Source organism: Calypte anna, chromosome 21 (genome assembly GCF_003957555.1).
Source record: "Calypte anna isolate BGI_N300 chromosome 21, bCalAnn1_v1.p, whole genome shotgun sequence".
NCBI classification, from domain to species: Eukaryota; Metazoa; Chordata; class Aves; order Apodiformes; family Trochilidae; genus Calypte; species Calypte anna.
In genome coordinates this window covers 376,108-401,001 of record NC_044266.1, presented here as the reverse complement: position 1 = coordinate 401,001, position 24,894 = coordinate 376,108, and the positions used below count along the sequence as shown (strand labels likewise).

Here is a 24,894-nt window from a genome sequence, read left to right as displayed (position 1 = left end):
GCTGAGATTTTCAATATTGACTAGAAAGCACCTCATTTGTGATTCTGAACTTCTGTGACTAATTCTTCTGCATCTGTAAGTGATTGTGCCTGAATTCTTAGCTAGGGAAATACTTCAAGTTTTGCCTTTTCATAGCTCCTTCTGAAGGCTTTGCTATGGTCCTCTTTCCTACTGCAGTAGTATCACATTCTGATAATAGTGATGCTGTTAAATGCTGCTTCCAATACTTTAGCTCTCTAAAGCTGTGTTTTTCAGTAAAGTAGGTACAGGTGCCCTGAGTGTGGCACAGGACTCTCCCTGTTTTTTAGATTCTCATCTCTGATAAAAACTATTCTTACCTGCAAGGCTTGTAAAGAAAGGAAAGCCCCAGGCAGGCAGTGATAAAATTGATATTGTAGAGCCTGAAACCTTCCATCCAGGATTGGATCTGATTCATTTCAAGGTGCAATCATTGTTTTGAACAGCAGCACTACAAGCTATCTCAATGTTACTTTAAACTTGCTAGAAGGAATAGCTATCATAAAATGATTTTACACAGGAGATCTCATACTCAGATGATGGAGAGCACAGTAGAAATCAGAAGGGTTTTAGGTGGAAAGCAGTGTGTAAACTTTAGATCTGGTGTAATTATCTGCCTTTCCTCTGTGAGGTGAGTTTAAAGTCCTCTTCTAAAAGGTGAAAAACTTACCACTGTTAATTTGAAAGATTTAAACATGCTTGCTTTAAAATGTGAGTATGTGAGCAAGTGTGAGCACTATGGCTTTGCATTAACAGACCCAGATGGAAGGGCAGGTACATGAGGCTGTATCATGTGCAGGTTTTTTCCCCACAAAATGAGAAGCTCTGGGATGGAAATCCACTTTCTTGGGAAACAATAATTCTATTAAAATCAGTGAACAGTCATTTAGTCCAGAATAACTGCTGAAAGTAGTCAGAGTTTATTTTAGGTACTGTCACTGAATAAGTTCAGTGATACTTCATGTTGCTGCAAGCTGAAATGTGGGACTGAGAAGTGATAGATCTGGAGAGTTCTGGTGCAAGGTAACAGTGCCCTCCAACAGGCTGAGGTGTCACAGACCTCCACAATCTGATATTGGCCAATGACTGATAAAATCAGAGAAATACACTCCACAGTTTGATTTCTTGGGAAGGTAAAGTACATCTTCACAAAGTAATGGCTAAACTGAGTTTGTTACACTGCTAATACTGGAATAATGTAAACATTGGGAAGAGAAGTGGAAGTTTGAGTGTATCATAAACTGGAGTAATGGACTCATGCTGTGAAGGAAAACAACTTAGAAAATGTGCCCTAACTGAGACCAAATAATGGTTTCAAGGGCATCATGAAGGCCACCTTGTCAAAGCATTCTGAGCTTGAAATATGTGAAATCCATTTTGAATAGCTGGTGTGTTTTTTTTTTTCATAAGTTTTGGATTTTCAGTGGTGATATAATCAAATATAGGTGTTGATGCCTTCATCAGAGAGCAAACCAAGTTATTCCATATGCACTGGAAAACACCTTTAGAAATAATACTGATTTAATACAAATGGTAACAATCTGAAAGACAAAAACTCCATACTTTTCATGAGAAGCAAGCTTTTTAAATACAGCTAGTAAAATAATGCTATCTTCTGTTTAGTCTTGTAATGCTATCATGCTTTGGCCATTAGCTCCAAAATAATTACCCTCTTTCCAAAGAGAATGGAAATGAAAATTCATCAGTGTATGCTTGAAATGTTACCACTTTTAGAGACTCTCTATAGAGCTCAATTATCAACGTATATTTAAAACAAATCAACAGTTTTCAGCAAACAACTGTCTTGATGAATGGATACCAAATTTGTTGTCATTTAATTGACAAACATTTTTGCTTTGAATGCATGGTAGTATGTGAACAAACTTTGTGCTGTTGGTGGCTGGTATTTCTTGGTGATGAGTCAATAATTATTTAGTCTTAGGAGTAAAAAGATTTCAGACTTTGTTGACCTCTCGGTTGGTGTTCTAGAATTATCCTGGAAGTAAGTGGATCACCCAGACTTGCTCCAGTTTTTCCACCAGGTGACTGGGAGAATCCTGCTCTTATCCTACTAGCAGGTTTATCCATCTGGGTAACATCCCAGGTGTATCCAGCTATTCAGCTCTGACATGCACAGCAGCCTTTGGAGGGGAACCAGTTGGTGGATGTGGTGATCAGGTTGGAAGTGTCCCTATACATCACCTCACTCTCTGAGCCACACAGGTGGCTGCTGCAGCCAGGGGACATAACAGTTCTTGGACTTGATGTCAAGGCAATCCACAACAATTACAAGCGTAGTTATTGTTAGAGCTTATTGTGAGCTTACTCAAATTGTTTTTTAGTTTTCTTCAGTTCCCAGAAACATGCCAAGTTCTCTCATTGCCAGGACTGTGGGAGGATTATATTTCCATTACAATTTTGAAAAAATTATTCTGTAATTTCTGCTATTAAATGTTGATGTTTTTTTTATATATACTACCAAATGATTATTTTATTTTGTTCAAAAGATCTTGAGTCAAATCCTTGTATGTCTCATGTTTGTTTGATAGCTAAAGTTCCTATGTTGTTGTTCTGGGGGGTGCATCATCTTCCACACTGGGTCTCTGTGAGGTACATCCACAGCAGCTTTCTGATTGCAATCCTGTTGATCACAAGAGAACTTTTAGGAACAACTTCTGTATAGTCCAAACCTTTTTCTTGTATTTCTGTGAATATAAGGTGGTAGGGGTTCTCTGTTTGAATGTGAAAACCTGTATTTTAAAAAATATTTTATAGATCCCTTTGCTGCTTAATTCTTCACATGTTTGGAATGCAGTATTCTTAACAGGGAAATCCAGATTTTCTAATTGCTGCTCACAATGAGCTTTTTTGATTTGGAGACCAAGACAGAGCAGAAGGCATCACAGGTGTGGTAGATCTAAGGGGGCAGAGAGCAGAGTGCAGCAGAGACCTTTTTCACCAGGAGGTGTTAGCTGTGTTTTACTGGCTGGAGTTCTTGTTGTAAATGTAACTTAGCACCTTGAAGTGGCATGGAGCCATGTGAACAGGAGGATGTGGGTACCAGCAACCAAGAGATCATGCATGAGAAAACTGTGTGTGTAGGACAGGCTTTCCACCTGGAATCCTGAGCTGGGAGTCAGTTGACCCCATTCTAAGTAAGGGGGGAATAGGGTATTCAAACAGTATTCTAGCTCTACTGCAATAAATACTGGGTAAGTATTACTGTTTTAAGAGTTCATTTCCTTTTTTATTCTGCTGATGCTGTATGTAGTACACTTCCTTTGTCATTATTGCTGCCTTAATTTTGCTTGTTTTTTGGATTTTTTTTATAGAGGTTGATCTGACTTTGTAGTTAATTTTAGTGTCTTGAAAAAGAAAAGCAGGATGGGGATACAGTTCCCCAATTGCTAATCAGTTTTAAATTAGATCCAATAAAAATTAAAATGCTACCTTCTGACTATTTTAGTAACTGAAGAGGTGAAAGCAGTTGATACCCATATCCTGTGAAGGATACTGCCTTTCTTTTCTAACTTCTGAAGAGGAATGATAATTGTACATAGCAGCTTATTCATAATAAAAAGAAGGGCCAGTTAACATCCCATACAGTGTATGCCTGTTAAAAGCTTCAGAAAGCAGTTTTATTATTTGAATTAAACTATTTGGGACATACTAAGTAGCAGATGTGTGAAACAACATACAACAAAGTTCTTTAGAATTTTCCCCAAAATCTATCTTTGGATGTAGTTATTTTTATCATTTTCTCTTAATTCAGAGTCTATCTGAAATAACAACATCAATTTCCTACTTCTGATTCATGAGTAGGTTTTGAAGGAATGGTCACTTGTCTGCCCAGCAAAACATTAAAAGAGCAAAACAAAAACTGGGCATTCTCACACTGTCCAGCTGACAGACAATGTAATTGGCCTGTAAACAAGTATTAATTTCTAAGAATTGATTTGCAGGACAGAAAATCATCTCTGTAGTTCGTATAGTCAAGGTTTTTGTTGCAGTTTGGTCATACAAAAGTAGACTTCAGAATTGCATTAATACAAATGCAGAGGAAATAATTTTTTTGTGACCATCTTCCTGCCATTCGTTGGTGTAAAACACACTTAAAGCAATGGTGCCTTCTGTTTCTCCTTACTTTACCAAGTGAAATTTTCAAAGGCAAGGTTTGCATCCTTTCTAGTAAGTTCTGAGGAGGTGTTCACTGAATTGGGGGAGGATCTTCTGTAGGTGAGTTCATGTGGAATCAACACTGAACAATAGGCATGTGGCTCATCTAATTAAATCAGCATTGAATCTTCTGTATATTTAATTTTTTGTCAAGTTTTTTTCTACAACACTTTTTTTTTAAAGGTGAAAAAACCCCAATCTTGGGGGTATGTCCTTTTAAGAAAAACACTAATTATATTTACAAAGTTCATTATGCATTACTGTTAGTGATGTAGTTGCACAGCTTGACAACAGAGGGAAGAATTGCACGTCAGCAACAGTTTGTTGTTCCACACTGCTTTTTACATTGAGACAGCTGGTTAATTTTGTTTCAGGCATTCAGTTTGAATATTTTTATTTCCTTTACAATCTTAACTTGAAAAATAGCCCCTTTTCCCTCCAATTTTCCAATCGTGGAGTAGATAAACTTCACTATATTCATTGTGATTAGAGAATATATTTGTGTTCCTCAATAAAAAATTATTAACCTTGTTAGCAGCCTAACACACCATTTTGAATTTTCCTCTAAACTTGTTCACATACAAAATGAATATTCAAAACAATTCCTTTTTCTGTTTAGTTTTTAAGCAAAGGTTTGTCTTTAATATCCATCAGAAAGGAAAGATTTCATTTAATTTGGGGTATGATCTCTCCTTTGGCCTCCAAGCAGCTAACTTGAGGTCCTTAGTGAATTAGCTGAGGTACACTGTAAAATAAATGAAAAAGTATCCTTTTTGTTCAACACAGTCATGAAATCCTCATGCTTCTGTGCTGGTATTCCTTCTTCTAGGTGGATGGGATCAATCGGGACTCTTTAAACTTGTTTTAGTTCTTGGTTATCAAGCAAACTCTTACTTGTTTTATTGTGAAGTGTTCTGGAAACACGTATGGAAATAGTTTCAGGTTCAGAAGTATCCTTTTTCCATACAAGTGTAGGGGTGAGTTGTATCCCAAGAGCAAAGCTTTGTTCACACATCACACCCCACTGACAATGTTTGTTTCTGGTTTCAAGGTATATGCTTGCTTGTCAAGATTTGTTTATTGTTCATGAGGGTTTCTTTGATCTACTATAGCTTCAGTTAGGATTTTTGAAGCTAATAATTCTGCAAAATATTAATTATATTAAAAGCCCAAACTCCTTTTTATGATTTGCCATTATGCTTAAGTGAATTTTTGGGGAAGTTTGCTTATTTAAAGCTATGCTATATTCTGCTTTTATTGCCTCACGAGTGTATGATATAAAAACCTGATTTTGATTTAATATTTATCATTAATAAGGAAAGGGACTTGCTCCTTTATTTACAGACTTCATCAGCACAAGCTGCTTGTTAACTTACCAGTCACTGAATATTCCTCATGTCAGTGATAAGCTGCTGCTCAGAGCACAGATGTATTAGGTTGCCTCCATATGGTGCTTTGTCTAATGAATCAATTAGCAATTTTGGGAAAAAATTCTTGAAGTTTTTTTCCTCATGGTAAAAATTAATCCTACAAATGGTGGAACAGTTTTTCATTGATGTTTGTGTTTGACCATATTTTTAGGCAAAGCCATTGCTATAGCTATGCTAGGTTCTCATGCATATTTTCTTTGCAGATGGGAAAGGCAAGGTTTCAAGTTTAGATTTGACAGATTTTGGGGATCTCTTTGGGTCATATAAGCATACAAAGTGATGCACCTTGATTCTAATAAGTCTATCTCTGGCACTGCTCTGGCATGCAGTCTTTCAGCTTCTTTGAGAAGTTTTTGTACTGAATGTTCTGAGCTGCATTGTCTGAGTTTTTGGTTAACATTCCATAGATTAATAGAACATTGGTTGTTACAGAGTGTTTCACACAGCTCAAACAGCTAACAGCATTGGAGACTCAGTTTATAAACAAAAAACCCCAACCCAGGCCCCTTCCCCTGTTCAACTTCCTGACTGAGGTTCTTATGGAGAAGTTGCAGCTTTTCTAAAGGAGCAAAATAAAAATAAAGCGGTATGATAGAGCCTGCTGAGGTGAGAGGGAGGAACCAAGGCTTCCTTCATACTGACCAAATACAAATGCTTTTTATGGAACCAGGGGGTTTGGCTGGCAGAACCAGCATACCTAAATTCCAAATGCAGCCCTCCCCAAGACAGGATGAAAGTCTTCTCAGATTTTTATTTTTACTTCCTGTGCTGCTTAGTTCTCCATTCCCTATGAAACTGCTGTGCTTAACTTTCTGTTCAGAGGAGATGCAATGTATTTTATAGAAGCTGCCAGCTGTTTTAAGTTGCATTATAAGCAGCATAAAGATTTTTTTAAAAAAGGCAGAAGTTAAAACTTACCATGTTACTAAAGATAACTTTAAAATAATATCAAAGAATTCTTCTAGACTTTCATTTTTCAAGTAAGGGAGGCTAATATAACACCCATAAAAACACTGAAATACTTTTCCTTAAAGTGCTTACAGGAGATGTGTGAGACTTAGTGTTTAAAATATACTTGTGAACTTCAGCAGAAAAATACTTCAGGTAATATCAAGTTCCTAATGCAATGTTTACTAGCAAGCTAAAAATGAGATCAAAATAATGCAACTCTCCAGACTTGTTACATCTTTAGTATTGCTCTTGTAAAGCATGATGAGCACTGAACTTCCTTTGTATGTTCAGGTCTGAAGGGCTGTGGTGAGATCAGTGTGGTCACTTTACCAGGGGAAGCTGTTGCTTTAAAGGATCCATCCCTCTCACCTGAGCTCCAACAGCAAGTGCCAAGGAACTGTAACAGGATTATGATCATGTGAGGAAAAAGAGACAGGGACAGAGGAAAGGGAGAGGCAGTGGTGAAAGCACATCCTGCGGGAGCTGTCAGTTACGGCTGCCTTAAAAAAAAAAAATCAGCAGGGATTTTAGCTGTGCGTTGATATTTAGCAAAGCAAGGTTGTTTGAAGTCACAACTTGCTTAGCATAGTGTGTTTGGTGTTTCTGTGCTGCCATGCTGCTGCTTTACACCTTCTTAATTTCTTTCTTAGAATCAATCTACCGACGTGGAGCCAGAAGATGGAGGAAGCTGTACCGAGTGAATGGGCATTTGTTTCAAGCCAAACGTTTTAACAGAGTGAGTACTGTTGCATAAAATGTTGGGTTTTGGTAATGTTCTGTGGTAATTGTTTTCTCAGTCTGTGCTTTTTCTGTATTTGAATGTTGAAAAGAAATGAAAAGCAAGATGCTTATTCATGTGACTTCTCGGTCTGTGCAGTGTTATTCAGGTCACAGCAATCAGAAAAACTTGGAAATCTTTGAATCTGGGGTGGAGTTACTAATATATGATTAATGGAAATGATCTATTTTTAAAATATCTAAAATCTGGGTTTGAGACTATTTCAAGTGGTGCTTGCTTGGAGCAGCTTTTCTCCTCTCCAGTCCTGATGTGATTTTGATTATTTGTTAGCATAAACTTTTACCTTAGTACTTTTTGTCACTTGCACTGATTAGAGCCCTTGATGTTAGCTTTACCTGTTTTGAATCTGACATATTGCATAATCTAATGAAGGAAAAAAAATATCTGGTTTGAGCTACCATACAGCTGGGTTAAGTATCTGACTTAATCCACGGAAGTGAATGTAGCTTTAAGGCTGAGACTCCTCCTTCACTTATCTCATTATGCCAAGGTATTGCAGCATATAAACAAATGTCCACTTTGAGAAATTCCATACAAAACTGAGTACAGGGAGGTAACTTAACTTTTTGATTCATCAGGAGCGTTATTTAAATGAAATTACCAATATTTTAGTATTCCTCACCCCAAAACTGGATTGAAAGAAGAAAGAGCCCCTTAAAACTCAGAATTGTATCACTGGACATGTGAAAAATGAGTTGTATATCTGAATTATAACATGTGCTTGTGTAATGTGGTGTACCAGCCTTTTTTTTGATTTGTAACATGAAATATAAACTTACTTGTGTTTATTTGCTACCTAAGTAAAACTTTCTTAGAACCATTTGGAATGCTTACTTGCCACATTAATCATCCATGATGTTATAGGTGATGATGGTTTAACTGAAGTTAGGCAAATAGTGAACATCAAAATAATGAATATAAAAATAATGCCCATTTGTCAACAATCCTAAACAAGACTGTTATAAGTGTCTGACAGATGAAATCATATGACACAGGAACACCATATTCAGCTGAAGTTAGTAATAATAAAGTTGACAGGAGCTGTAAAATACGACATGAAAACTTATAGATAATGAATTATGGAAATATATATGTATTACTGAATGAGAATTTTAATGTTGACTGAATTTTCAAGGCAAATTTTACCTTATTAATGCATTCCTTTCCAAAAATAACCTTTTAAAACTTGGTAATTTGGGAGCTGTCCTGATGTCCTTTTTTTCTTTCCTTGCTTCCATGCATCTGACTGAAATAAATGAGATCATTTTCTTCTATGTCATTTCCAGGGCCTAAAATGTTTTATTGATGCTAAACCTATATAAGATCACTGAAGGCTGGACTGGGAGTTCTGAAAAGTTGCTATAGATGTCCCAGGCTCCTCTGTTGTTAGGCAGAGTTTTGGGGTTTGGGTTTTTTTCCCTGGGGTGATGCAGCTTGGGTTTCTCCTGAGCAAGGAGGACTTACTGTACAGATGAAAAGGATGCAGTTAAGTTTTATTTTCTAGAGTTTTCTGCAACTGTTAGAATATGAGCAGGGCAGTACAGAAATATAAATAGAAAATACCAATTTTTTTTTTATTTTTTCTAATACTGTTAGCAAGGATTTATGGTTGTGTAATGTTTTTGGGCAGGACACGGTGTGTGATTCATCAGTCTGAGGATCTGAATAACTGCACTCTGCCTTGGTTTGCTGGGTGGAACAGACTTGCTCTGTTCTGTGGCTTTGGGACAGTTGCAGCCTCAGCTGGGGGATGAGTGCAGGACCTGAGTGCAGCAGGAGAGACAGGGGCTCAGCTGGGTGGAGAAAATTTGCAGATGGGGAATCATGATTCACTTTTGGTGCTGGCACCCTGGGTGCTGTGCAGGGGTAGCTGCAAGGGGGTGACTTGTTGGCCTCTAAAAATCTCAAGTTGCTATTTGGCACTTTGGGTAAAGTGGATAAAGTGACCACAACACTCATACACTGGAAAAACTATTTAAAGCTCTGGCCTGTGAAAGTCAGCAGTAGGATGTCTGGCTTCTTAATTTGTCCTCGTTTTGATTTAATTTCTTCAGATGCCTTTTTTTTTTTTTAATGTATAGAACATACCATGTATTTTCAATATGAAATAGTGCAACCAGTAAAGGCTTGATATCAGCCTGGAGAGTTTTAACTATGCAAAGTTTCTACTGATGATCTACCACTTTTAAAATAAGTGGGTGCAGACATAGAACACTCTTCATACCTCGTCTTCTGTAACATTTGTGCCCAGTGTTCCCCAAAGCACTCTGTTTGGATGCTTTTTATTCCATAATTGTGTACAAATCCCTGTCACTTCTGTTGGGATAATCTTTGTCAGGACTTGAAATTCAAAATACAGTTACTGTTTCAGAATGACTTGCCCACACTAGGCTGTAATGTGTTCCATATGCTTGGGATACTTGTTTTCTTAACACTCACTTAAAAGAACTGCATTTAGCTGAATTCTAAGTTTGAAATGTGACCTTTAGTTTTTCATGAAACCCTGGATATTCCAAAAGAATTTTTATTTAGTATCTATTAGGAGGGGACTAGAGTGGGTTCTTGCTCCTAGATAACTCCTCTCACCTACAAAAAGGAGCTGATAAATGAATTGATAATTTTACTTTGTTTTTTAGAGAGCATACTGTGGCCAGTGCAGTGAAAGGATATGGGGTCTCGGAAGGCAAGGCTACAAGTGTATCAACTGCAAATTGTTGGTCCATAAACGTTGTCATATTCTTGTTCCACTGACCTGCAAAAGGCATATGGTAAGTTGTTTGTGTTCTGGATAAAGCTGTTGTGTTGTGCCCCATCTTGCTGTCTGTAGCTGTGTGTCCTGAGTGCTGAAGTGCTGTGTGTGGCTGCAGATTTACAATACTTGGTGGTGCTTGGTTTTCAGTTTTTGAGCTGTGTGTTGAGAACAAATTTCTGGATTGTGAGCAGTAGAGACAAAGTGAGAAGAAAACGTGTAGTATGATTTAAGTGTGAGGAGGCTTGAGTTTGACTTCTCCAGTAGAAATACTGTATTTTACCTGTGTGGGGTTTGCACTGCTGCTTGCAGAAGGGCTTGCTGCCATCTCAGCTTTTCCATTACTGTTCTCATCCTCTCCATTTCCCTCATATCCCAGTGGCAACTCTAGGGTCTTTCCAAGACTTTGTGTTAATCTGTGTATCTGAATTTATCTGAATTTTTAGTCCTTCCCCATACTCAGCACAGAAACCCAGTTTCTCACCGGGTCTTGCAGCATGCTGTCTCTAACTCAAAACACCCACCAGTATTTTTCACTGTTGGTGTTGCACATGACTTACCCTTGACATTACTGGATTTTTTGCCAGTTTATTGGTGCAGATTGCTGTACCTACTGGCATAGTCCTACATGCCTCATTATGAGTTGTGAATGTACTATAAAACTACTTGGTATTGTGATCTCTACCAATTTATGCAGCATGCTTGCATAATGAGTAACAATTCCTGTTTTTAAAAGAGGAAAGGAATATAGCAGTGCTCTAAATTGAGGGTATAACATCATGCTGAACTGTTAACTTTGTTTCAGTTCCTCTGGAAACAGACTCAGAAGTCTGAAATAGAATTAAAGTTCGAACTAAAAAGTAAAAGAAGAATTTCTTTTATTGCAGACAGCTAAACATCTCTTGTAGTTGCAGAATGCTGTTGACATAGGACACAGGATTTTGGTAGGCTGGTTCTAGAATGCATTGCAAACTGTAAGCATTTGGAAATACTTCTGCAAAATCCAGATTTCTGTCTGGAAGGTACAAATATATCTCATTGTAGTTATATGGCAAGACTGACTCACTTAAAAGGGGCTTCATAAACCAACACTTCTTTCTATTTAACTTTTGTGTTTTGCAAGGATTCGGTCATGCCTTCCCAGGAACCTCAGTTAGATGATAAAAATGATGAAGTTGACCTCCCTTCAGAAGAAACTGATGGAAGTGAGTACTTTCTAAAGTTGGAATTCACATGTTTCCCCCTTTTAGAGGTCCAGTTTCCACACCACCTGTTTGGGCTTTTTAAAAGTTTATTTTGGATTAGCTGTAGTTTGGTCCCATGAACTAAATGCTCCTCAGGGACTCAATTACAGTAAATGTGCTTCTGAAGTATGTCATCTGGTTTGGTTTCATCCTAAATTCATGTGCTCTGAAGCCACTCCAGGATGTTAAGCATGGAACAATTGGCAACAAAAGATTTGCTTTTCAAACAGAACCTGTGCTTCAGATCCAACCTGTGCTGCTAATAGACCTGTTCCCTTCAGCTCTGAGTTTCTCTTAATTTTGTGCAATTTGGAGTGGAGTCCCTAAGTTAATATTTTTGGTGGTTTAACCTTCTTTGTTTTAAGGGCCCATTTATCACACCCATTCTCCAAGGTAACTCTGGCTTTTTTCAGATATTATGAGCTCACATTGATGAAATTCTTACTGTTTCAGAGTTGGTTGTTTCTGCAGCACCCTTAGGGTCTGCAGTCAGGATTACAAAAATAAAGTAGAAAAACGAGATCAAATGTCCCATAGTATTTAAAGCAGACTGTTGAACCTAGGCTACTAAATCATCTTTCCATTTGTCAATTTTTAAAAATATTTCCAATGAAGGCTTTCATTAATAACCACACTCCTTATTTGATTTCTTTTCCAGTTTCCTACATTCCTTCCACCCGGAAACATGACAACCTTAAAGATGACTCTGAGGTATGTGAGTTGCAAAAATATTTGGAAAACATTTACATACTTGCAATCATACAACTTTGTATACAAAGCTAGTTATTTGTCCTATTTTTCCTGACACCTTTCAAAAAAATCTCTAGGGTTTCTTTCTGAAAGTTGGTCTTTTTTGAAAGCATTTTTGTTGGATTTTTCACATGTCTTCTGTGTTCAGCTCTTATCCCAATCATGATGTGATTTGTTTTTTTTTTTTTTCTCCCCCCCTCTATTTATATTGGAACAAAAGTGTTCTAGCAGAGGGTTTGACTTCATTGGTCCTTGCAACAAAGGGGAGCTTTGACATTGTCTGCTCTCCCTAATGGATGTGTACCCTTTAGCACCCTCAGGCTGCCTCTACAGGCTGTCATTCTGCAAGTTGGTTCAGTCTGGTAATACATTAACTGTCCAGCTCTTTGAGATGTTCCATATGAATACTACCTAGTAATTTATAGACAGCTCCTGTGGAAATGCAAGCAGAATAGCATACACTTAAACTCTGTTTTCCAGCTCTTTTGTAGACAGTCTGACTCAATCTCTGCATACCAAGAATGTTCTTCCCTTAAAGCAGTTTGAAAAATCCCAATGTGCTTTAATTCTAAAGGATTTCTTTTGGAAATGCTTCTGGCATTCTTAATAAATAGGATGCACTCTGCAGAACACAGGCAGTTGGTTTAATATCCCACTTTTAACAAGCCTGCACCTTTTTTCCCCTCTACCTCCACCACAATACTTGTCACTACTGTTATTTTACACTTGAGCAGTTCCTGCTCCTGGGTAAGTGACTGCCTCTTTTTTTCAGTCACATGTCTTTAGATTTCATCTCAGATTCAGGAATGAAAGGTTATAAACTTATAAAACACACCAGAGGATTTAATTGCTATCTAGAGTTTTCTGACTTTTGCTGTCACTAGTGCTCAGGTAGATAGTGTTTAAGTTCTGATGGGTGCTGTTTGATCAACTGCTCTTAATGAAATGCTGCTGTGACTTTCCCACCTTGCTTTTGAGCTTTACTGGAATAATTTAAGGTATCCTACAGAGTGGAAGTGGCATTCTGGGAGCTTTGTTGACTAGAATCTTTAAGCTCAGAGGAATCTCTTCTAATAGCAGGCAATCCTAGATCAAGATTCTTTATATAAATTCCCTAGTTCAGCAGAATGCTGATCTGGCTACAAGTACAGTAGTAGGAGGTCAGATAAAAATAGCCCACAGAAGGTATGGCAGAGCATTGTTACCTGTTGGTAAAACATGAAATGTCAAAGTACATCCTGCATTTGTCTGGTTCACCTGCTTGATTTTCAGTTGTGTGTGTTCCCATCTAATTCTACCAATCAATCAAGATGAAATTTATCTTTCTGATGTAAGGAATTTAAAAATAGCACTCTTCATAGTGGAACATTTCTCAAGGCATTACCTTCTGTTTGTCAATAGGGAATATTTAGATGGTTCATTGGATGTAACTTTCAGTGAAACCAACCCAACAGCACCCAGCCATTTCTAAACAGATGGGTGCTAATCAGCCATTCAGGTCATTGTGCAGTGACAATGGCAAGCAAATTCTGGCCAGTGGTTAAAGACTTCTTGACTTGTTAAGAAAATGTCTTCTGTTTCTAGCATCTGTTTCTTTTTATACAGGATATCAAGCCAGTCATTGATGGAATGGATGGAATTAAGATTTCTCAGGGGCTTGGACTACAGGACTTTGATTTAATCAGAGTTATTGGACGTGGAAGTTATGCCAAAGTTCTTCTAGTTCGGTTAAAAAAGAATGATCAAATTTATGCCATGAAAGTAGTGAAAAAAGAATTGGTCCATGATGATGAGGTAAAAGTCCATGTTAATTGCATTCCATTACACGTTGTAAGGACTGAGTATGCTTTGACAAAACCCATTCAACTAAGCAAGCAGAACATTTACAGAACATTTCTGTCTGCATGAAGCACTAAGGTGAAATCTGAGAGAAATGTCCCTTATTAAAATAATAATTATTAATAATTTTAGTAGAGTGCACATAAATATTCCTGCCTGGATGTACTAGGCTGTAAGTGATGACATAAATAGGGTGGAATTTTGGGCACTTTATTCTGAAAGAATACAAATATATTTTCCATAACAATGAATGTAGATGCAAAGTCTTCTCTGATTTCAGAATAGGAGCTGAAACTGTTCTTAAATTCATGATTGCAGAGCTTATGTGCAGGTGACACAGTCTTCTGGAATACTTCTGGTGAAATACTTCTTTACTGAAGTATTAGAATTAGGCTGGGATACTTTTAAAGCTTAGACAGACTAACCAGGTTTTGGTATTTTCATTGAATTAATTTTGAGTTCTAAATGAAAAAATTAAGTTCAGTTTGGAAGTTTTTAAAAGCTGGAGGTATGCATTGCCTGTGTTAGTGGCATGAGTTGCTTCAGCAGCCTTAGGACCACTGATCTAAGATAACAGAATTTATTTCTGTGAAGCAGCACGTGCAGTGTATCAAATGTCACAGATGTGTGACACTTACAACTGGCTTAAATTTTGTGTGGTCCTTTCTAAATGGTTAAGCTACTGAATATATAATTAATATGTTCTATAACTTCCTCCAGATTTTAGGGGGTTTTCTGAAGAACATGTGTGACAATGATGTAAGGGAGCATAGATATTGACAGTTTATTTTCTGGGAATAGCCAGAGTGGTCATCCAGGAGCAGTTCTGATTGTTCAATTACTCTATTTCAGGATATTGACTGGGTGCAGACAGAGAAACATGTGTTTGAGCAGGCATCCAGTAACCCATTCCTGGTTGGTTTACACTCATGCTTTCAAACAACGAGTCGGTAAGAAAGTTCTGAAATTATTTGGTTTTAAGTCTTGATCTTTGTACTAACTGCCTCTCCTGAAGCAATGGAACAGCACATAGCAATTTTTGGAAGAAGCATGAGTGCTGCCAGGGATTCACCACTGCAACACAACCAGTTCTGGCAGGGCAGCTTAGCCAGTGTGTTGTGGAGATCACAGCCAGGTTTTCCAGCTCCCAGGAAGGGAGAAGAGGAACAAGGAGGAGGAGGAGGAACTGTTCTGTCCTCCCGAGCATGGGCTCTGTGTCTCCAGGAGGATGGTGGCAGAGTAAAACAGAGCTTTGTAAAAGGTGCTTCATACTGCTTGATTCTGCTGGGGGCTGAAGCAGTTCTCAGAGGGCAGAACTAAAGTGCTTTGTTGTTCAAAATAGTGTTGAGCTGGTCAGTAATAAGATTTTAATAATAACTTGCACATGTATTAAGTATTTTTCACTATATGAGATTTACGAACCCTTTACTACATTTGATGGAATATGAGTTCCTTTGAACAAGTGCTAAATAGACTCTTGGCTACCTTGACATATTAGGCTTTTTGTCCTTGTGTGCAAAATCCAAACTGGATTATTTGCTGCTTATTTTGCAATTGGAATATGAAGAAAATCAAGGAAAACTTTTATGCCCATGCTTAGAGAGGACACTGGGGAATTTGGTTGTGTGGGAGTTGTGTGGTTTGTCAGTTTTTTTCTTTTCACAGACACCTATTTACTGTTATTTAGTTTTGTAATGAGTAGTGCCAGATGTATCACAATCAGGAGATGTAAAAGTCCTTTCCAGCTTGATTGGCATGAAGCATGGAGTGCAGTTTTAAGTGTTCCTGTGATACCTACTCATCTATCCTTAATAATAATAATCACTTGGTTGTTACAGTGTGGAAAACATGTTGTAACAGTTCATGTAAAAATGTACTATGAACAGTGTGTAAAAATGTACTTGTAGGAGAAGTTCCAAAGGAGCATATTCTTTCTTTTAAATATAACTTTAAGTTAAAATAAGAATGTACTTTAAAAAGATGCTAATTGATGCTAAATGCAGCTGTTTAGAATGTTTCAGATACTCATGATGGTTGCTTTATAATCTTATTAAAATATGTGCTGTGGGCTTGCCCAGAATTGCCAGATAAGTGTCTGCCAAGGATGGCAGCAGTCTGAAACCTCCATCCTGCAGAGCTGTTGGTGTTTGAGTAAATCCTTCTAAAACCAGCAAGGACTGCCAGGATTCACAGACATCAGTGCTTGAACATGAGTTGACATGGGCAGCTTTCCATCACAGGTTCTGAATCCTGATAAGGCATTGGAAGCTTCTAAATAGGAGAGGGAAGTTAGTAGCAAAAAAAAAAAAGCAGGAATTGTGTAATAAAATACTCATGACATTGTTATCTATTTTGTTTATTTAATTTTAATTTGGTGCCTATATTCTTCTGGGACACTGAAAAACTTGCAAGATGGGTTGTGTTAATGAATTTTTTCTACCTTACCTTTCAAGTTTTTCACACTTAAGTGTTACAAATTAAGAATCCTTCTCAAAGGAAAGAAAACAAAATCATCTTAGCAATTAAATGGTCTGAGCAACTGGAGCATGTGTTTTCCTAATGGAATGTTTTCCAGTGTGCAAATACATGGGAAGAAGTTTTCAATATGTGGGAAAAATAGGTGTATAAAGAGCTGCTGCCTCCTGGGGCAGCTGCAGCCTTCATCAGAAGCTCTCTCAGCAGGTTTCTGTCCTGTAGCTCTCCCTGACCTTGGCAGAATTGCCTGGATCATATTTTCCCAAGGATGAAACCTTTCCTGTGGACTCTTAACAGAAATCTTTTTATATGGCTGATTCCACCTGTATTTCTGTCACTTACTGACTTTTTGTTGTTTTGAGAAGATTTCTTTAAACAAACTGACACTACAGGAGAACTAAGAAGCCTTGATGCTGCAGCTTTCTGTGCCCTGATTTTCCATGTAGGGAACATCCTCTGTAGAGAGGAGCAGTGGGTCTGGGGCTCCCTTGTTCTTCACATGAAGGTCCTGGCAAAGTCAGGGGAAGGTGGAATTTCATTTGCTGTCCTGCTAGCTCACCAAATTTAGTTTTCATCTTGGAAAAATAATGGACATTTGTGTCCTTCCAGCCTCAACTATTCCAGTCTTGGTCTGTCTATTCAAATAAAATGGAAAGTCTTTTCTTCTAGGAATGACAGGTTGTTTTGTAACAGTGTTCAGGAAGAGTTCAGTGATGATCATAGGGTTTAATAGAAATATTCTGATATCTGAATCTTAGTAATATGCTAGATCATATAACTTAAACTGGGAACTGGTTATTGCATCATATGCTATCCATATAAAACGTTTTGAAAGGAAACTTGAGTTGCATCCCTCTTGATTCTTGTGTCATTTTGCTTGCAATAATCTGTTTGAGCTTTTCAAGGATTGACTCAGCACAACCAGCAAGCTTCATAGTTTTATGTTTACATAATCCCACAAAACAGACTTACTAGTTGTTGGTAATGATCAAAAAATTTTTAAAAGATAGTGACCTTTTAGTGGCAAAACTGTATCTGAAATAAAAATAAGTTTCAGGCTTTGTCCATGCAGAAGACTTAAATAGTTTGTTAACTATAAGAAATCTAAAAGTGCAGTTCAAGACTGGAAGTGAAAATGGGTAAAATTGGTAGGGTAAGAATATTTTTGCTTTTCAAGAGTTTCCTTGGAATCTATTAATTGTGTTATATACTTTCAGATTGTTTCTTGTCATAGAATATGTAAATGGGGGAGATCTCATGTTCCATATGCAACGGCAAAGGAAACTTCCTGAAGAACATGCAAGGTATTCTGCTGATGCAGTTAGAGTGAGGGGGGCCTGTTTAATGCTGTATGAAATACCTTCCAATTGCATAAACCAATAAAAAAGCAAAGAATGAAAGGCTGATTTTTAAGTTTAGACTGTACTGCCCTAGACAGAAATATCAATTTTATTTCTGAAGGGTATGTATTCTTTTTTTAAGGAGAAAGCATCTGTAGTAACAGATATTCCTATTGACTTTACTTTTTTGCTTCATCTTTAGGTAATGCTTCTGTGCTCTGTTGATAGAAGATGTAATTATTGTACTTATTTTGGCTTTACTTTGAATTAATGTCACGTTGGTAGAAGATGAAAAACCTCCTTTTCATGGCTTTACATAGTAACTCTTAGATCATCTGTCAGGCTGGGAATTTTCAGAAAAAAATCTGTTGGATAAAGAATAAATAAATTGTAGAAGGAAATAAATAATTTCCCGTATTTAAAGAATTATTTTACAGTATATGATACTAGTGTATTTATGAATAAGTAACTTTTGGTATGATGGAGAAAAGCTGACTGAAGTGATGCTCTCCGAACAAGTTTTAATTGCACTAGCTTTGGCACAGTCTAATATTAATGCTAATATTTTTTTTCCTTTCTAATTTCAGGTTTTATGCTGCTGAAATTTGTATTGCTCTGAACTTTCTACATGAAAGAGGCATCATCTACAGAGATCTAAAACTAGACAATGTTCTTTTAGATGCAGAGGGTCACATTAAATTAACAGATTATGGCATGTGCAAGGTAGGAGTTTTCTTACCTCTTATGTCACTGTCTCTCAGTAGTAATCTCTTTTTTTGTTATGCTTTTAAGTCAAGTACTGCATCCAGTGACACTGAGAGAAAACTGAGCCAAGTTATTCTTATCTTAACACCAGAAGTAGAATAGGACTTGAGTAGATTAGGAATTCTAGAATTCTAGTGGAATAGGAATTCTACTCTGAAACATGACTGAAGAACAGAACCATAATCAGGGAAATCTGTCTCTGTTCCTCCCCAGAACAGACACTGCTCCAGTCCCCAGGGATGTTGGACTAGGGGGTGTCTGCACAATCCAAGTGCACAGGTTGTGGGGCTTCCCTTGGAATTCAGCAGTTATGTACAAGCTTGAGTCCTTCATTCCTAAAAATGGAAGGTTTTTTCCCAACATCTATTTAAAAAATTACTTCCAAACTGGTTTTGATCTGAAATTTAAAAAAATCAATCTATGAACAACAAGCAAGATGTTGTTACAAATGTGTTTTAACCAATTAATGTGCTGAAGATAAGTTGTAAAGCCATAAGCCAGCTTTGAGCACTATTTATTTTCCTCTAGCGTTGCCTTTTTTGAAAAGAAGGTCTTTAGACTGCCTAAGTATCTTGGCTTTTTAAGTCTAATTAAAGGAAATTCCCAGAAAAGGAGGTCAGCTTTTAATTTATGACATGATTTATGCATGTAGGAAGGTTTGGGCCCTGGTGACACTACAAGCACTTTCTGTGGGACACCAAATTATATTGCACCAGAGATCCTCAGAGGAGAAGAATATGGTAAGCTGTGTATAAACAATTTGTAGCTCTAATAAGTCACAAAACCAAATTCTGCTTATAGGTACTTTCAGATACAAGCTTTTTTTCAATTTCCCCATTTTTGTACCATTATATATTGAGAAAATTGCATATTGAACAGTTTCATATTTTTCTGAAATTGTAGATTTATTTTTCCCTTGCTATCACTCATTTCAACTTTAAATCATGCTTCCCCTGAGAAATAACTATTGAATGATACTTCAGCAAAACCAGGAAGAACTTCCCAGCTGCTGTTGGCCTCCAGGCAAGGTTATAGAATGCCCTAACAAAAAGCTATTGCTTGTGCAGGAGTCAACAGTACCACAGGCTTTTTAACCCATGTTGTTATCATGTTGTTATTCTTGAACTAATCTGATCAATAGTTAAGTAAGTCAGCTCTAAGATGCTAAATATTTAACTTTTTAAAAATATCTGAAAAATTTCAGCTTAAATATACCGAATTTTTATTGAAGCATTTGTCTGGCAGACACCTACCAATTCCTGTACAGATTGCCTTTGATTCAGAAATTCACCCTCTGATAGTGTGAGTCCAGATGTCTGTGGCTTCATAAAAGCAAGTGATTTCTGTACTTTGTAGGCCCAGGCCATTAATCTTCACTTCTGTGAGATTTAACACTGAAATTCCAGGTGGCTGAAAATCTGCTTTGCAAACATTGACAGGGTTCAGTGTGGACTGGTGGGCTCTCGGGGTGTTGATGTTTGAAATGATGGCAGGAAGGTCTCCATTTGATATTATTACTGACAATCCAGACATGAACACTGAAGATTACCTCTTCCAAGGTATAGTAATTTTATTTTTAATTTATTTGAGAAGAAATAATGAAAACCAGCAGTTTCAGTAGGAAAGTTAAATTTTCCTTTTCCATTGTTTCCCCCTAGTAGATCCAGGGACATAATATTTCCAGTTCTTTATCCTGAGAATTTATTTTGTTAAAATGCAATGAGAACCTTCTACAGACAAGAAAATGTTTTTTTAGTGTTCACATCTCATCAGTGACAGAAATTGTAGGGAATGGTATCTTTGTTAGAAAGCCAAGAATAAATTGTTTAGGGCTGCATGAGAAGATAGGAGGGTCTTTCCTGACAGAAACAAATCCTGTGGTTTTTTGCTCCTGTTAAATTTCAGTTATTTTTTTTAACTTCTGATGGATTTTATATAAATGTTTTTTAACAGTCTTACCTTTCAGTAATAGTGATGTATGAACTTCTGTAAACAAAAGCAGTAATACTTCCTGTATTTATTTCCATGGAAACTCTAATAATTAGTTTTGGGAATTGCAAAGTTGCCAACTCTTTAATGTGCAGAACCATTCTCTGAAATAGTTACTGCAGTTGTGTCCCAGTCTGCTGTGGTTGTGGTGCCAAGCCTAGTGGTCAGTCAGCTGCTGTTTAAAAATCATACTTTTCCAAATACTGAGGAGACAAAAAAGTTTTATTCCCTCCTTATACCACAAGCAATAGACAAGATAATGAAGCTAACATTTCTTATAGGAAATTCTGAAATGTCTGTGTAACAGTGCCTTGAATTCTTTTGTTTGAACTGTTTTAAATAATTCCAAATGGTAACTTATTTATATAATACAGTGTTTGTACTGAAATCATGGTCAGTGTCATCAACCAAAACCCAATATTGCTGTTTTTAAATCTGTAACAGTTATTCTTGAGAAGCCAATCCGGATTCCAAGGTTTCTTTCTGTCAAGGCTTCCCATGTGTTAAAAGGATTTTTAAACAAGGTAAATGACATTCTCTTATTTTTAGCATCTAAGATGGGGAAGTCAGAGCTTCCTGTTGAAAGCAATACAGTTAAGAAGTTAATCTGCTTACTACTAAAATCTATAAAACCTTGGTATCCTGTAAGTTTAAAAACCCCACATCTGAGTTGCTAATTTACTGAGGCAGTTCCACAGCACAGATTAAAACCCCTTTTCCTAGTAGAAAAAAAACAACTATAAGCTTGTTAATCAACTCTTTTCTGTAATACTTGCTACCCATTTAATTGGGCTGATTGAAATCAGTAGAACTGTTATAATTGTTTCGTGGAGAAAGGAAGGATAGTAAATAAGTCTAGATATTTTTTAAGAAGTTGTAACATTTAAGAGTGAAATTTCAAACTTCATCCAAAGAAAACAGGAAAAAAGGAACTTGGTAGCTGTAGTGTGTCTGCCTTAGCAGCAGTTTGTGTAGTAACAGGGAAAGCTTCAGTCAGGTATGGGAGCTTTTGACAAACATGGACTGTGACTGGTTTGGAGGATGTAATAGGAATTTCTGTGTTTTCCACAGGATCCCAAAGAGAGGCTTGGCTGTCAGCCACAGACAGGATTTTCTGATATCAAGTCTCACACGTTTTTCCGCAGCATAGACTGGGATCTGGTAAAAATCCTTATTTCTGTTTATATGTGTTCCAGAGGAATAGATTCTTGGAGTTTGTGTTTGTACATGTAACAACCCCATTAAAAACAGAAATGTGGTGCCTTACTGCTGTGGGTGGTCATTCCATTGAGTGTTCTTTGTAAGCATTTCAAGCTCCATTGAGAGAAAGGAAGTGTGGGCTAGGAAAGGCAGCCTGTTGGATTTCTGCTCCGGTTCTGTCTCCTGTTCTTTGGGAACCTTTCTGCCTTGACAGGAGGGCTTGCAGTTGGTTAACACAGCCAACAGGCTGAGTAAAGTGTCATCAGACCAGTGCAGATACAACCACAGCAGAGGAGGTGCTTCAGATGGGTGAAGTTACTTGTAGTCTGCTTGTGGTAAATTAAAAAAAAAATTACTGAATTTACAAATTATAGAATTTGAAGTTGAGCAGGATCATTCAGGTAGGTAACAGGGTTTAGTGATGTGTAGGTGTGGGGAAGATCAGGTCATTTTCTAAGCATGTGGCTTGAAAACAGGGAAGGTTGTGTTTTCATGGAGTAGATGACATGCATTTCATTGATTTTTGCAGACATAGAATTTTATTGAAATTGTAGCTTTTCTGAAAGCTTCTGTTACTTGGTAATTGTGCCTGCTGTCTTCATCACAAAAACCATCACAGAAACCATGTTCTGTTTATTGACACTTGAGCAATAAACCAGTCAGGAACACTGCCTTATCAGCAGTACTTTTTTAATACCCAGTTGAACAGTGAGAAAATATGCATGTAATATTTTCATAGTCCTAGGAAGTCTGCAGGAAGTGTGGAAAGAGGCGGGCAGCAGTGCCTGTAATAACATGAAAGAGGTGGAAGGGAGGAGAGCAAACTCCATGATTCCATCTTCCCTTTGAAGCCTGCTGCTCAGACCTTCCTTGTCAGCACTCTTCAGAGAAGATCTTCACTACAGAAGGAGCTCATGTTGGAAACTACCTGGTGTTTACAAAATTATTCCTATAATGAAGGCTGTCTTTAATTTTGTCAGACATCCCCTGTGTTATCCTCCCCTAAAGTCCAAGTGTCATTTTTCATTACCTTGGCTGCCTAGTGGTGCTGTAATGTAGCTTCCTGGAGCTTGTGGTAGAAAATAAATGTCATGGCCTGCAGGGTTTCTGTTTGGTTTTGCAGTTTTTTGAGGGGGGGGGAGGGAAAGAGAGAGAGGAGACTGTTGGATTTGTTTTATTTGTGGAAGAAACTCCCAATTGCAATTGCTTTTTCTTAGTCAACATTTATGCAGATTTTAATTTTGATTTTTTTTTTTCAAAGCCTTTTTTTTTTCCTGGAAGCTTTATCTGTTTTAAAATAGAAATATTTAGATGGTTGTGCAGTTTTCTGATCTGATTAAGATAGTGTAGATCCAGTAGGATCTGCAATGTTAGATTTTAAGCTAAGTGTCTAATGAAAGTGGGAAATATATTCAGGAGAAAATGAAAAAAAAAATACTGGAAAGCTTTTTAATTACTAGAATTTTCTTTGAAATACAGGTGATGAGTGGAAATGATTTTGACTTTAAAAGCTTTCTCAAATCTTTTCAAGTTGAAGCACAAGGGAACAATAGTCTAATGCTGACTAAATTTTTTTCTCTGTGTGAAGCTTGACTTAAATGGAAAAGTAAATAATGGTAAAGTGAGCACAGACCATAAACACTTTGTTTTCCTAGTGTTAGTGATTTCAGTGGTGTGTGGCACAGCTAAGAACATTTCAGATTGACTCTGCACACAGGATGGCTCAACAGCATGCAGGGAGGTGCCAAGACAACCCTTTTTGTTTCAGTACTTGCAGTCTATTTTTATCCTAGTCCCTGTTTTCATGGTATTTATCCATTATATGCTGCAAAAAGACCTATAAAACCATGGCTGCTGTTAGCTGTGTACAGAGGCAGTAAGGCTTTTTTTCTAGAGAGATGCCAATGAATTCAGTCATTTTCTCAAGTTAAAAGCTGCAAATTCATTTTCTGTCTGATATTTCTCTAGAGGAATGGTGACCTCCAGTGGCCAGCCAGGCTAACCCAACCTGGAGATACTGCCTAGGCCATAGCAGATCAGAATAATGATCATTTACTCATTATTTGAGTAAAATAAATTAAAATTCCCATGTTTTATTGACGATCTCTGGTCAGGAAGATACATACAGGTTTCCAGTTCCTGTAGCAGGAAACCCTGCATGGAAATGTATTCCTGGTGCAGTTGTAATTGCAGAATAAACCTCTGGGCTGCTTTAGCTGCTGTTGGTTACCATGACTTGATTTAAACAACTCCTCATCCATGTGGCCAGTGATTGATCAGAACATAAATGTTGTCTGCTCTTCTGTTGCTGGAGTTGGCTCTAATGAATACATCTGGTTATGTTCATTTGATGTAATCTAAGAGGCAGCTTTAGAGGAGCTTATAAAAGAAAAATTAGTTGCAATCTGGGAAAGCATCTTGGCTGGAGTGGGAAGCTTCTGGAGGATGTTCTCAGTTTAAATACTGTTTTGCCAGATGTGTCAAGCAACAATGCTTTTCCCTAATAAATAAGTCAAGAGCTTTGTGGTTTTAAAATTTTATTAATTTCTGATAACTTTTAAACTTTTTGTATTTAGCAGTAGGATAAACAAGTTGAGCATATACCACTTAGTGTCAAAATCCATTCACCTAAAAAGCAATGCCATGTTGTATTTCTGGTTTATATCTTCCAACATTAAACTCAACTGCAGTGACTTTTCTGTGTGTGTCCTCCAGAACCAATGTATCTTTATTTTCTTGGGGGACTTTGTAAATATTTTTTAAATCTTCCCTCTGCCTTGATATCTTTCCTTAGCTGGAAAAGAAGCAGACAACCCCTCCATTTCAGCCTCAGATCACGGACGATTACGGTTTGGATAACTTCGACACGCAGTTCACCAGCGAGCCCGTGCAGCTAACCCCAGATGATGAGTATGTTGTGCTCTGAACACAGCTGCATATTAAGAAATTAATTTTTAATTTACTTGAAAATTGCTAGGCAGAGACTTTGTGCTTAGCATAGGAATGTAGTCAAGTTAAAGTAAATTTCGAATTCTTGTATCCTACATTTCTTGCATAAATTATTGTACTTTTTTATCAGCAGAGTGTCTGGTTTTCTAACAGGTCATAAAGGGTATTGATTTGCTGTTGAGTGTGTGCTTGGCTCTGAAAGAAGAGATGGCAACCCGAT

At 37.3% G+C, this 24,894-nt stretch overlaps 1 protein-coding gene across 1 annotated transcript in view; it reads left to right on the top strand.

Moving 5' to 3' along the window:
- PRKCZ (protein kinase C zeta) overlaps positions 1-24,894 on the top strand; it is a 38,941-nt gene that overhangs the window by 11,150 nt on the left and 2,897 nt on the right. The window contains exons 6-18 of the mRNA XM_030463679.1: positions 7,226-7,311; positions 10,011-10,142; positions 11,247-11,328; positions 12,026-12,078; positions 13,723-13,911; positions 14,809-14,906; positions 17,649-17,735; positions 18,359-18,494; positions 19,189-19,276; positions 19,976-20,095; positions 20,970-21,049; positions 21,597-21,686; positions 24,520-24,635. Of these exons, the coding sequence (XP_030319539.1) occupies positions 7,226-7,311; positions 10,011-10,142; positions 11,247-11,328; positions 12,026-12,078; positions 13,723-13,911; positions 14,809-14,906; positions 17,649-17,735; positions 18,359-18,494; positions 19,189-19,276; positions 19,976-20,095; positions 20,970-21,049; positions 21,597-21,686; positions 24,520-24,635 (1,357 nt within the window). The remainder of the gene's footprint in view (positions 1-7,225; positions 7,312-10,010; positions 10,143-11,246; positions 11,329-12,025; positions 12,079-13,722; positions 13,912-14,808; positions 14,907-17,648; positions 17,736-18,358; positions 18,495-19,188; positions 19,277-19,975; positions 20,096-20,969; positions 21,050-21,596; positions 21,687-24,519; positions 24,636-24,894) is intronic.